This window comes from Hoplias malabaricus, chromosome 8 (assembly GCF_029633855.1).
Source record: "Hoplias malabaricus isolate fHopMal1 chromosome 8, fHopMal1.hap1, whole genome shotgun sequence".
Taxonomy (NCBI): domain Eukaryota; kingdom Metazoa; phylum Chordata; class Actinopteri; order Characiformes; family Erythrinidae; genus Hoplias; species Hoplias malabaricus.
In genome coordinates, this window is record NC_089807.1 from 29,991,451 (window position 1) to 30,006,708 (window position 15,258).

Here is a 15,258-nt window from a genome sequence, read left to right on the forward strand (position 1 = left end):
TTCTTATTATTTGTAGCAGTACGTAATTTTCACAATGTAAACTGTATTGTTGGTTTTGTGCCTTGATACATTGATACTTCTATACAAATTTTTATTGTTGAATATAAATACCTCTTTTGTAGATGTATTTCTCATTTTAGTTTGTTCTCGTTAATGTGGACATATTATGGAAAAAACAATGACTTTTTTAATGTATTTTCACTATAATGTTTGTGAATAATAGAACCTCGTACTAATCTACAAACTGTTAAAGAAAACAATTTCTTTTAATCTGCCTTAGAAAACATGGGATGAGTCATTCTAATTTTGGAAATGTCCCCCACCCCATCGTCTGAGTCTCACCAGTCTCAGCACTGGAACCACATTTATGTGAAAGTTTAATGATGACCTTAAATGGAATAAAACAAACACAGCAAGCTTGGAGAAATTGTGTACTGATGAAATATGGTGAAAACCGGTGGAAATGGAAAATAAAAAGAGCTTCTGTTCCTCTGAGCTGTGGCTCGTTCTCATTTAAAGGAGCAGGTGCTATAACCAGTCATTCTTAACAGGGCTGTTTAGACAGGCTTTTATACTTTGTTATATTAGCCTCATAACTGCTCATCATTTAAATTTAGTACCTTCTGGTAATAACTCAGAGCAGCATAGCACAGTGCAGATCCAGGTTCAAGCCCTGTTCCGGATGCTCTGGCTTCACCCCATGGTCCAAAGAACACATTGGCAGGTGGATTAGATACTCAAAAGTGTCCAAATAATGTGAGTGTGTATGAGTGTATGTCGCCCTGTGAAGGACTGGTACCCCCCACCAGGACAAAATTATAAAAGAAACCTAGGCATACCAACAGCTTTTTGGTCAATTGGGAAATGTTCACATTTTGATATTTTGGTACACTATGGCTTTTATACACATGTTGTTAATATCTGTATTGGGTACTGTTACAAGAGATCATAAGTAACTTGCGTATATTCCTGCCTGTGTATATGACAGTTGGAATTTTACTTTTTATGGTGGTAAAATGGTACCAAGTCTCAAAACTGGACATTGTACTTGCAGTGTCCTGTGTAGTATATTTGTGTCCTGCTTATAATAGCAGGGCTGAAGTGGGAACAGAAAATGTAGAAAGAAAAGCAGTGAAGAGGCTTGGATCGTGTTGTGATCCCTGTCCTCATGTGATGCACCAGGGAGCTTTGATGATGTTACATGTGATTTGGCCACTAATATATTCTTTGAGCTAGTTGTCTTGCTAAAATACAAAGAACAAAAGGCAAAAATGCTGCCTGAACTTTGAAGGACTCTGAGCTGTTATCTCAGGGAGAAGTTGGCGCTCGTTTAAAAAAAAAATATGTAAAACCATGTGGTTATAAAGGGGACAGGCCTGAGCTGTCAGAAAAACGTTGATGCTCAAAGCCTGTTGAGGATATGTTGAAAAATGCAGAGATCTTTTTTTTTTGGGTTTAATTAAACCTTTACCAAAGAGAAACACACTTAAGCATGAGTGTGTGTTTTGGTGGCTGTGAATTAGTGATGTTTTTGACAGTTCTTCTGATAAGCAACTATTGTTTCATTTGCCTAAAACTGATTGTCATGTTATTAATGGAGAAGACCAAGAGGTCCTTTCCAGATATGCACGATGTTGAAATGAAACCTATTGTTATCCAAACCTTATTGGAATTACAGCTGTTCAGAGAGTCAGTTCTCATCCAGACAGGAACACCACTGCTATTCCAACAAACAATACAACCAAACACTGTTACAAGACCTAATGCTATGTTTACCTACCACTGACGGAGGCTCTCATAAAACATAAATATTTAAGGATATAGTTGGGATATATGTCATTAATCAAATAAGTAAAGTTATAAAGTAATTAATCAGTTATTTGTTTTAAATATTGTTGGAACTTGATCCATGCTGATATTTTAAAACCATCCGTCTTGTCTTACCTCATGTTTAAACTAAAGAAAAGCAAGTCCTGTGTGGAAGCACTTTGCGTTTTTCTTTTTTTTTTTTTTTTTTTTCTTTTTAATTATTTTATTTTATTTTATTTATTTATTTATTGATTGATTGATTTAGATGTTCATGTAATTTCATGTACCATCATTCATTTTACATGCTCACTTTACAGACACACTTTATATCTTTTAAACAAGCTGTGATTGTCACTGTATTTTTTAAGACTCATGTATGTAGATATAATCTGTTCTGATTGGCGTCATTATAACCTCTGCATAAATGGGCAGGGCAAATCTAGTGTAAACTGAAAAGACAGGTGTTTGTAAATATGTTTGTTTTTGTGACGTTATGACAGTTGCTAATTTAGTATATTTTCAGATCTCTTCAATTGTCAGTCCATTTTTGTTTATCATACTTTAAAAAAAAAACTTATTAAAAGGAGCCAGTTAAGGTAAAACAGTCCAAGCGAATGTCACACCCTCTATATTCAGCCCCTCGTCCATTCCTCTAAAACACAGAAAGAGGTGTGCACACTACGTATACATATACATACATACAATATAATTGTATACAGTAAAACCTGAATATCATTAAAACACTCATGTTTGTTCTTATTTAGTTAATTAATAAAGGTATATATGTCTTTCTCATTTGTGTGTGTTTGATCAGTATGTCTTATAACTCAAGAAAATCAGAAAATCATGTAAAATGATAAAATATTTTATTTCAGACTTGTGTAAATTATTATTGAAACAGTACAAATACAGTTTATACAGTCTAGTTGGTATTGCTCTCTTGGTCTAGTTCAGCACATGCAAGCACAATCATGGGGAAGACTGTTGACTTGACAGTCTTATGATCATCAACACCCTCCACAAGGAGGGAAAGCCACAGGGATTATTGCTGAAAATGTTGGCTCTTCATAGAGTGCTGTATTGAAGTTGTCTGGGAAGGGAAAATGTCTTAGGAAAAGGTATATGGGATGACTGCAACCTTGAGAGGATTGCCAAGAAAAGTCTGTTCAGCTTGGGAGAGCATCACAAGGAGTGGACTGAGGCTGGTGTCTGTGTATCAAGAGCCACCACACACATGCATCTCCAGGAGTCTACAATTGCAATATTCCTAATATGAATCCACTCTTAAATCAAAGACATCAGAAGTGTCTTACCTCAGCAAAGGGGAAAAACAATGGCTCAGTGTTCCAAAACCTGTTTTCAGATGAAAGTGATTTTTGCATTTAATTTAGAAATCAAGGTCCTAGAACCTAGAGAAGTGGAGGGGCTCAGAATCCAATGTGTCTGAAGTCCGTGAAGGTTTGTGGGTGCCGTATTATTTGCTGATGTTGGTTAACCGTTTTCATGTCCAAAGTCAAACAACAATCTAGCAGAAGATTTAAGAGCACTTCATGCTTCCATCTGCTGAAAAGCTTTATGGAGATGTCAGTTTCCTTAACCAGAAGGACTTAGCACATGACCGCTGTGTAAAACTTGCACCAAATGGTTTGCTGACTATGACTTTACTGTGCTTGACTGGTCATCCTACATTCCAGACATGAACTCCATAGGGCATATATGGGGTATTGTCAAGAGGAAGGTAAGAAACAGCTGACCCAGCAATACAGACAAGCTTAAGGCTACTATCAAAGCAATCTGGGCTTCAGTAACATCTCAGCAGTGACACAGGCGGATTTGTGGTAAAGTGACCATACTTGTCAGAGGCTGGGCTTTCCTGTATTTCACTTATTTTTGTTTTTATATTTTTTTTATATTGGATAATGTGTGCTGTTTAAAACAGGTGTTCAAAATCAGCGTTCTTGTTGCTGCAGTTATGTTTTTTGCACTGTAATTACTAAATGTAGTAATTTGCTCTTGAATGTTGCACAGCTTCACTGCATACATAAAATGACCACCCCAAGTGTAAAGGTAAAAGAGTTGACCTCAAGCATAACCCTGTGACACAGAGACATACAGCAAGAAGTGCCTACAAATATAGATGTATCACTGGGACAGTAAAAACAATTGATTAAAAGCAATTTATAAGAGTATGTTTAAAATTTCATTGTAAGATTGAGTTTTTTTTCGGTATCAGCCAAAATATAAATGTTTATTAATTTAAATTAGAATTTGCATTGAAATTCCATATAAGGGATGTATCCCTAGTCTTAATTCCATTTTCTAAATTAAGAAGATGAAGGAGGCGAGCAGCTCAGTTTACGCTACTCTGGCTTTGTCTTTGTGTGTGTCTCTGCATCATCCCCTCCGGTTTCTGATTTATTAAGCAGTGCACTCTGCCCATGTGCGTCAGCACTGGCTTGGGGAGTCTCGTGAGGCTCTCTCTGCTGCTGAAGAGCACCGTCTCATGTCTGGACAGCGTCAGGCGGCTGATCCCCAACACCCCCCCTCCCCACACACACACACAAAAAAAAGAAAAAAACAAAAAAAAAATGTCGCACACACACTCAGTCTCTGTGCAAGAATCTAAAGAACACAAACACACACACACATATATATATATATATATATATATATACACACACACACACACACACACACACACACACACACACACACACACAGTCTCTGTACAATAATCTAAAGAACAAACACACTCACACTTAGCCTCTGGAACAGCCCTACAAGGCAGAGCTGGGTTGAATATTTTGCTTATTTTTCCAAGCCTCGTTCTCTAGGCGGCAAGTGAAGATGTCTTTGGCGCATCTGTTTCGACTTTACTCTTCAAAGTGTGTAGCGTCTGCCGTCCTCATCTGTTTGGCTTTTGTTGTTGTTCACCAAAACAGTCTGTAACCCCTCGCTACCCTCGTCTGCACCATGGAGCTCCACAAATGTTCAGAAAAAAAAGAGGCAGCTTGGCCTTTCAGTGTCTGTTTCGATATGTGTGTGTGTGTTTGTGCGCAAGCGCGTTTGTGTCAGTGCATGTGTGTGTGTGTGTGTGTTCATATGAAACAACACATGCCTTCCAGCTGTGATTTCCTTCAGACTTGCACATGAAGTCAAGCAACACAAATGCCTTTAACTCTCTAACTATGCTATGGACGAGTTTACCTAAGTAAATAATACGAAGTTAAATGTGCCTGAGAAGACAATGCTACATCAGCTGAATATCAGATTTATTTTTGCAGTACTATAGAAAGATCAGAGACTACTTAATTGAAAAATAAGGTCAGAAACTCCCAACAATCCTACAAAATGTGGTAGATCATTGTCGGACACACATAAATCAGCATAAATTTATTTTGCCAGGTATGTTATACACATGGATACATTGGTATGTTATACACATGGATACACTCTTGGTGACTGTGTCTTGGCAAGTGTGAGTATGTCATTTAACATCCTGAACATGCAAAACATCAATTCAAACTATTTACAGTATTCAAATTAACAGCACTTTGTGTTTGTGTTGTCATGCATCTTGTATTGTGAAAATACAATTCAACTCCATGAGTTTGAAAATTATTGTTCTGTTATTAAGAAAATATAGTGAACAAAAACAGGAACAATTTGGTGTTCTCTGAACAATTGACTGTCCAATCCAGACCTAAGATGTAAATACGTAGAACTAAATAAATACATACATGCACATATAAAAAAAAATCTCTTTCTGTTTTAGGCAGCATGGTGGTGCAAGGGTCACTATAATGAGCTTGGTGTGTTCTCCTTGTGTCTGCATGGGTTTCTTCCAGGTGCTCTGGTTTTCACCCACAATCTTAAAACCCATGTTTGTAGGTAGACTGACTGTACGAAAGTGTCCGTAAGCTTGAGAGCTTGAGTGAGTGTGTGAGGCCCTGAGATGTACTGGTGCTCCATCCAGGGTGTGTCCCTGCCTTGCACCCAATGACTCTGCTAAGGACCCACTGACACTCTGGACAAGATGAATCGATTACAGATAATACATGAATGAATGTTTCTAGGGACTTTTTTTTCCCTGGTACTAAACAATTGGATTTGAAAGCCTATTTGCACCGCAAGTTAAACAAAAGAAGTAGGGTAACTATTTTTTTTCGTACATAAATGGTCAGGCAACATGTACTGACACTAAACACTTAAAGATGCCTGGGGAATTATCAGCTCCTGTCAAAATTTAATGAACAACACACACATTGAGAGACAGGATATATGGAGATGCTAATTAACTAGACCTTGCACTTGAATATGAGCTTCACTCCTGCTAGGGTTTCCCCCTGAAGCCAGTTAATCAGACAAGCTAAACAGGAGGAATGCCACCATCTTTTTTGGGAGTTGCTACCATGTTTTAAGGTCAGCCAATTTGACCATGATTCCCTCTGACCGCCCTCCCACTGCTATTCTTCCATTACAGCAAAGTTTACACACTCAGAATGGTGTTATGTAACAGGCCTGACAAAAAATGTAAGACACCAGCTACTTCCAAGCTGCCTCCTGTCCCTTTCAGCTAATAGGCAATAACATTTCTGTCTTATAATGAAGATTTTACATCTTCATGTCCCAAAGTATCTAGACACCTCTTTTAATTAGTGAATTCAGGTATTTGAAAATGCAAAACTTGCTGACACAGGGGCGCAATAGTGCACATACAACTTGGACATTCTTCGTAGAAATGTATTTTCAGTATAATGGGTTACTCAGGAGGAGCTACACAGGAGCCTATGGTCACCTTATACAATTGCAAATGTGGGGCAGAAGAGTATAAAGCCCCCCAGCATTGGGCTGCATAGCAGTGGAATTGCCTTCTCTGATGTGATCGATCACTATCCAGTCTCTTTGAGATAAGCTTTTGTGGCATTTTTATCCAAAAATGTCAATGTGATCTCAATTCCTGATCTCAACAATGCTCTAGTGTGGATGAATACAGTCAAATTCTCACCAAAGTGTTCCGGCATCTAGTTTAAAATCATTCTACAAGAGTAGAGGCTGTTACTGCAGCATAGGTAGAATAATTGTTAACATCCTTTATTTCAAAAGAAATTGTCTCTCCAAAGTCTTGGACACATGATGTACTTTTTATATGCATTTTCTTTTCCCCTTTTCATTTCCTTTAAATAAGCACAACATAATATTTTACCTTAAGATTACAGCTTCAAAATCATTGTGATGCTCCAGTGACTTGTAGTATAGAGAATAACTCTGTAGTTGCTACTCTGGGGTCACCATGACAGAAACTATACTATGTAAATTTTGGAGAAGGTTAGGAAAACAACCGCCCTCCGCATTTATTTAAGTACAATACTTTAAAAATGTATTAAATGAGGGGGAGCCCCAGTGAGGGAAAAATGAACCTAGTATTCCTTAACATGCAAAAGTGACTGACTCGACTGGCCCGGCATCAGAAATAGCCCTTTAAAAAAACCATTGCTAAATGTAATGAACTAAAATAAATTTCTGAACCTTAATGAAATTATATTCTGCTTATTTGTATTAAGATTTATTTATTTATTGCAAGGTGCACCAATTTGAATGTAAAGTTCCCCTGAATTTCATTCAGAGGACAAAAATCACCTCTTGAATATTATTCCTTCTTGAATCAACCCAATTCTTTGGCAGTTTTCCCTTGTACCTGATTAAGTTCTTTAATGCTGTGTAAAAGTGTGCTTTTCATTAACGAACAGCTGTACATTGACTCACATTGTGTCAGCTGTCTATAAGTTAGCGCCATGTTAACTTCTTAGCTGTCAGACTGTAGCCCTGCCTTCATGTGCTCGAAAAACAAACACATTCTAGTCAAAATAAAAATAGACGCAGGGAAACACAATACGGCCGATACATTACTATGGCTTCTCTACATTACATTGTTAATAGAAAAAGGATGGCTCCTACAGAGACTGGCCACATATGAGGATGGACGTCAGCATTGGCTCCCAGACACCACAGAGTGCATTAAAACTGTGCTCCAGTTCTACAAATGGCCACCCGCACCCACAGCATAGACAATAAACAGCAGCACTTAGCAAGCGCTCAAGGACCTAATTGCCTATTAAGCACAATGGAGTCATACGTCTTTCTTCCTGCGGGACCTCCTGCCTCCTGTTCCCTGGCGATACCACACTACAGTAAACACTCAGCCTTCATGCAAAGGGAGCATTCATATATTAGCATGTACAGCAATAGTGGTTCCAGAGAAATGGTTGAGACTGTTAAAAGTTGTGTCATTGTTTACTGCACATATTTCAAAGATAAAAATTTTATGTAATAAAATGTTATAATAAGACTAACTCAGCTTAATTACTATTGTTATTATAACTGCCCAGTTCTGTTATGTCAGGTACCCAAAGTTTGTTAGCACTGGCTAGCATTATGCTAGGTTCAGGGTATTCGGCCTATAAAGAGAAAAACAGTTTTGCTCTCTTGGACTCTCAGCCTCAGATGTTAGAGGCTTTAGTAGAGTTACATTATAAATAGTCTGTTGAGAGAGCCAACACTTAGACAGTTGTTACAGTTGTGGAGTTATTTTTGTGCCAAATGTCATAAAATTATACAATTTGCAAACATCTAAAAATGAAAAGAAAAATGTGAATGCAATATGTTGTGAATGCACAATATTTTTTCTTTGCATGAGTTCTAATGTAGGCTACCAAATCATTTTCCCTGATATGACACACGCACACACACACACACACACACACACACACACACACACACACACACATAAACTCAGGAAAGACTTGTTTATTAACTGATTCATTAGAACAGATGTTTGAGGGAAAATGATTGGGGGTACACCAGAGCTAAGATTAAGAACCACTGATCTAGCAACTAAACTTATTTATCACCTGACTAAAAGGAAAATAATAATAACTGGTCGTAAGAATTAAGCATAGAAAAAATGATTTCAGGCTCCATTTTTTGCCAGATTTCACAGGTTGTAGACTAGCTGCTACAACCTGTGCTTTCTCTCTACTGCTATTTTGGTTTACTTGACAGGTAAGACAGGTATATTGAGGCCACCTGCTACTTACACCTCTCAGTGTTCCTCTTACTTTGGAATTTAGACAAAACTTTACTTCATTTAACTTAAACCACAAGTAGCTCAGGGTGTGGTGTTCTTTCTATAATTGGTGCTTTTTAGTACAGACACTAAGGCCTCCCTCTCTCTCTTTCTCTGTTTTAGGTCTGACAGATGAGAAAGTGAAGGCCTACCTTTCCCTGCACCCCCAGATGCTGGATGAGTTTGTGCTGGAAAGTGTGAGTGCAGAGACAGTGGATAGATGGCTGAAAAGAAAGAACAGCAGCCGGCCTGCAGGTACGTTTATCCTGCCGAAACAAGCATCATGCTTAAGCAGGGTGTTTTTGTCAAATATATGCTCCTGTTCTGACTCACTTTTATGTTATGCTGCATTTTGGATGTGTGTTGGTAGTACCTTGTAAAAGTGTGACTGTAAAAGTGATTTTATAGACTAATCTTCAATACTTGTAAATTTAAATGTAGAGGTTTGGGAGAATAACTGATTTTAAACACTTGTCTGTCTGGGATTTCACATAAAAGTTTTAACATGCTCTATTTATGACATGGTCGATACATTTTATGTTTTTTGTTGATTTTAAACACTGAGCAGCTTGTGTTGTCTGGCCTTAGAGCATGACTTCCAAATGGAATCACACTGGTTGTGGGACGCAGTGCTGGCTGGGGGAGAAGCAGTGACATCACCACATCCGTTGGTGTTGGAACATGTGTGCACACTTACGTGATTCATTAAAAGAAAAGGACCAAATTGCATTTGAAATATATTTCACATCCTGTGAAAAGGGACATAGAATAACTTCCTCAAAATGCTAGATATATTGGATGAGTCAGTAGACATAAAACTGCTTTCAGTTTCAGAATTGAGTATATGCGATGATATGGAGACTATTGCATTTACGTGGGAAACTTTGACAGAGTACATGAACACACAGCATTTCCTCTCTGGGTTGAATCTGTATGTTTGTCTATGTGTGTGAGAGTAACCGAAGCCAACAAGAAACCGCAAGGGGGGATGGGAGAAGGCTGTGGAGAAAGAACACTAGTGAAAGCATGGAGGAAAGGGCCTGCTGGGTCCGTATGGGTCATTAGTGGTGTTTGAGAAGGCCTGGTTCGCACTGTGTGCTGCCCGCTCTGCCGGACCCTCCACATCCATCAAGAGCCACAGGGCTGGCGGCCAGCCCACACTCGGCCACTGACGTCAGAGCCAACCTCTAGGGGCACACAGACGGCCGGGAGGAGTGGAGGTGTTGGGAGGGGGGAAGGAGTAGGGGATGAATGTGTCGCATTTTGGAAATGTTTTTTGCATGAGTGCAGCAGTGGAGTGCAGGGCTTTGTGGCTGGCCGGCTGCTGCATTCTGACCGGCTCCGATACTTCACCACAGACAGAGAGGGTTGCTTCTAACCGGAGAGGGCAAACTGACCACCAGATTTCTGGAAAACCTGAGGCTGGGTCTGGCCTGAATTTATTACAATATGTATTTATAATAAGTGATTATAAAGAGTGTTAGCATTAAAGATGCTAGCCTATGGTATGTATGAATCAGCAATGAATAGAAGAGCAATGTAATTAGATATGAGTGAAGACAGACAATTAACAAATCTCACTTGACTCATTTAACAAATAATAATTCTATGTGTGGGGACAAATAGTTGATTTTAAACTAGATAGGGTAACTGTAAATAATGTGTCAGTAATTTTAAATATTATGTATATTAGGTATTTCATGGTAAATATCATGACTTAAAATGTACACATCTCATAAACCAGCAATGATTAGTTCTTCTAAGAATTTAAATCTTGCTGTAAAAAAACACAGCCTGATGGATACATTATTTGTTGCATGTCTTTGACAAAGAACAAACACAAACTGCAGGTTTCTATGTGGACTATACAATATTGTACATTTAAAATATAAATATGTGCCATACAGTTTGACTGGGCAATTTTTAATGTTTTAATTTTTCCAGGAGCTTAAATTATAAATAAACTTATAAATACTAAATTTTTAAAAACATTTTACTTAACTATATATAAAATGTATACTAAAGTAATGGGATAAAAACAGGTATATATTGGGATATATGTTTTAAATATTTGCACACTGTAGTTTGAATTTGAACACGGTGGTTTTCAGATGTTTGAGTGTCATCAGTCATTGCCATGGTTGAAGTATTGACCAGTTGGAATGAAATAGTCTAAAGAATCAGAGCGGATATTTCTCTGTCCAATTTTAGAGGCTATTCTTTAATGTGTGTTCATGCTGGGCCTGACATGTGAACATGGGCACAAATTTGTTGTAATTAAAATGCTATTAGCATGCAAAGAGGTCTCTGAATGACTTCCTGAACTAAGAACTGGCCCCAAACCCTTCAAGCAGGACAACACGTGATTCAGAAGGAATTCTACATCAAATCCTTCCACTTTCTGCCCCTCTGACAGCTTCAGGATGGCCAGATATGTGCATATAGGTTTATTAAAATCTCAGGAATAAATATGTAAAGAGATTGTTGATCTGCCACTTTCCAGTCAATACAGCCTTAAAGGTATTCATTTTTTTAGCATCAAGAAAAACCCCAGACATCCATTTTTATTTAGCAGAAATATATCCAGAAGCCTAAACAATTAGTTATACTATCAAATTATTCAGTATATTGTGTGCAGATCTTGAATCTATTAAAGTTTTCATTTTTTTCTAGGAGACTTCCATTGTTGGTTTAGCATATGTAATTGTTTGTCTATTTATTTCTGTTAGTATGACCTTCTTGACTATTGAGCATCCTTTCAGATCATTCATGTCTGTGAATTTTTTTTTTTTCGTCTGCCGTTTGGCCTCCCATCCACACAAAAATGGTATTTATTTCATTGAAAAAGGGTTTTACAATGCTCTCCAAGGTTGAGTTTTTTATTCAGTTCTCAGTGTTGTCATGTTTACAGGAAAAATTGAGCTTTTTTTTTTAAAAAAAAAACGGTGACTTCACTTTGTGGGCCTGTTCATGACTCTTCTATTTACATAAGCGGAGATTGTTAAGAATATGCTAAGTTTAGCTTTACATTTACATTACACTGTGCAGCAGAGGCAGCAGAATGTACTGAGGTCAGCCCACGAAACCAACACAGCTCAAGATCTATAGTAGTACACATGCTTATCTTACACATGCTTATCTCAGTTATCTGCTTCACCCTATGTTTTAATGTCAAATTGTATAAGGCCTTATCAGACTCTGCTGGACTGGCATAATCATTTCAGTGTTTTTAGTAGTTTTAGTATGTCTTGTGGATGTGGATATTTTTTATTTCTTTTTGATATAAAAAATTATTTTGAAAATGCAGACAAAAACCCCAGATCTATGTTGACAGGGTCTCAGACTAATAGCATCGAGGTGACTTCTAACAGTGGTAGGTTGAACAGAAACACAGATTGATAATTTTCACAGAGAAAATAATAATTAAATTTAATATCTCCAAAATGAAATTTTTGGTGGCCTACCAGGTTGTCATTTTTATATATCTATCTCATTAAGTTTTTTTTTTCTTGATGTGGAATCTCTTCTTTCTCATCACGTATTTTCTTTTGACTGTCCCTTTTATTGTGAAATTGGATTGTCTTTTTTTAATTACATCCTCCTGACAAGTTAAAAATGTATTCAATGGCTGTATTGACAGGTTTCTAATTTTGTGCACTATTGTGTATTTATTATGGAACGGATAAATAAACAAGGCCCAAGTAAAACAGATAACATGAACTAATGAAACTCTTCGAAGAACAGTGATTATGTGGATTTAAATGTGTACACTTTAAAATTACTAGGAGTATTTGTAGAATTATGTTATTATATACCACTAATTATTATATATAGCGGTCTTAATATTTTGTGGTTGTTTTTTTCCTGTACAGAAATAGAATTGCACTGCTTGATTAAGGTGCCAGTTATATTTTTCAATTCAGATTTTCTATGAGGATGATGGAACTGATGACCTATAGCTGAGTTTTTGAACTAGACATTGAGAAACTGTCTTTCTCTTATACATTCTTATATTCCTCATTTCAGACAAGATGGCAGTTGGTAAAGTGATGTGAAACTGTCAGTTTGTGATGTGTAGATGGTCACTTGGATGAGCAAAACCAGGGCTTACTCAGTGAAGTAAAAGAAACAGACAAGAAATTAGGAACAATTTTTTTTAAATGACTTCTCTTTCCGGGACAGACTGAAGTCACCCATTTGCTTGAGGTTGATGGTGTAGGTGTTGATGTACAAAGTAGGGTAACTGAAAAAATAGAAATAAATATTTCCTAAATTTTCACTGACATGACAGATGGTGCTTTGTAAATATAATCCATTTTAGAATTTGCTGAAGTGCAAAACACTAAAAAACATGGTAATATTGTAAGGATATGAATGTGTTACATCACCTTCTCTTTTAATTATAATTTTCTTAAATCATTTGGGAACTGAGAATACAAATTGTTGAATTGTGAAAATGGAATTTTTGCCCATCCTGTCTAGATACAATACATTGGCCACAACAGTCTAGCACACACACTGTGTCTATTAAGCCACACTGTTGTAGTACATGCAGAAAGAAGCCTAGCATTGTCTTGCTGAATAAACTCTTTCCCAAGGAAAAGATGTCACCTTGATGGCAGTATATTTCTCCCCAAAATCCCAAAATAAACTCCACATTACTGGTAGCTTCACACATATAAAATTCACTCATGCTGTGGGCAGTGATGCCATGTCAGATGTTGGCTTTTGCACTTTTCAATGATGAAATAATGTTTCAGAAAGGAGCTGACATTGCTGGCCAGCTAATAGGCATGTGTGGTTTAGCACACCACGGCAGAGGATTTTCCAGCAAACTGAGGCACAGATTACACATATTTAGAGGATAAAGCCTCATACCTGTGATCACAAAGTCAAGTGAAGTATGTTCTGAGTATTTTGTCTGTTTTAAGTTTCATATCCCTTATTAAATCCAAACTAATTGCTAGTCTTGCAACTGGGGTGGACTACAGGGCTTATGTTTTTTTCAACCCCCATTTTCAGTGTGACATCACCACTCAGTGAGCTCCCACTGTACCCCCTCCCTGTGGTTCTCTTACATGCATATGAATGAACTCGTGGATCATTCACATTTTTAAATATTATATCACCCTACCCTATACTGAGATATGGGCATACGTAACCAAAAACCCATGAACTACAACTGCAACAAGCTGACCTTACCTGACATGGGAGCACAACAATTACACAGGAGAATCCTTGGCTGTCTGGATGATGAAGACCTGTCTCATAAAGTTAATTAGCTAATTATATTAAAGGAGCATAGATTAAGGAAATGGACTAAGTTGATGCACTGGCATTCCTGATTGCATTGCTGAAGCAGTATTTTCTCTTTGAGAAGTGCTCAGTTCAGAGTGGAGCTTCAGTCTGAGATCCTGCCCTCTGTCCAGTCATATTACAGTCCAAACCCACCGGCGGGCCAGGTCCACCAACATAGTGTTATGCAGCTATGAAGTGAACAAGTGAACAGAGACAATGTTAGATTTTGCCAGACCCAAAAAGCCTCAGTGTCCTTCTAAAAATCTCCATATCCGATGTAAAAAGAGAGGAAATATTGGCCATGTGTTTGAAAGTTAGTGGCAGCTTAGAAGCAGCAAAACTATCAAGGCAGATCCTTAGTTGGCTTATTTTCTCCTGAACAGGTAACAGCAAGCCATTTCTGAAGAAAAGAAAAAAAAACAGAAGTACAGATGCCTAGCAGTAGATTAAGGGAGTTAATGTCATAGTTTTTGTGTTTCATATAAAGAAAGTGTGGCTTATATTTTGTGCAGTTTATAAAAAGGTGAATAACAAAATGTGTAAGTACCATAGTTTGTTATTTTAAAGAACCTGAGGCAGAGTAATGTGTGTTTCTCCATGGTGTGTGTGTTATAAACAAATTAAGGAGTTTGTGTTTGTAAAGCCTCACATATTCACCTATTTAAGTTGGAAGGGATAGCACAAACTCAATAATACACAGTAAATATAAGCGTTTCACTAGTAGGTAGGTGTTTTAGTGGCATAATGTACACCTTGTTGTGTGTTTTAAATGGATAAAATGGGAAATAAGTGTTTCCAAACATGTATTGTTTATAAACCCTAGAGCTGTATTTAGCTTCATATAGCCATATAAGATGGAAAGGAGTAAGAAGCTGGAGAATAATGCAAACAATACTCTTAAACTGTGATGTTTATGGTGGAACTAAATGCTTCAATAAGAAAATTGTGTATCAGCACAGATCTGCCTCCTAAAATGATATCTATGGAAGAAAATGATAATCTTCTCGTCTAGTCAAAATATTTAA

General features: G+C 37.4%; 1 protein-coding gene across 3 annotated transcripts in view; it reads left to right on the plus strand.

The window, feature by feature from the left end:
- pde10a (phosphodiesterase 10A) overlaps nucleotides 1-15,258 on the plus strand; it is a 144,578-nt gene that overhangs the window by 85,616 nt on the left and 43,704 nt on the right. For all 3 annotated transcript variants that reach the window (XM_066679545.1, XM_066679546.1, XM_066679547.1), the window contains one exon: nucleotides 9,059-9,190. In XM_066679545.1, the coding sequence (XP_066535642.1) occupies nucleotides 9,059-9,190 (132 nt within the window). Of the gene's footprint in view, nucleotides 1-9,058; nucleotides 9,191-15,258 lie in introns of those variants that run through there.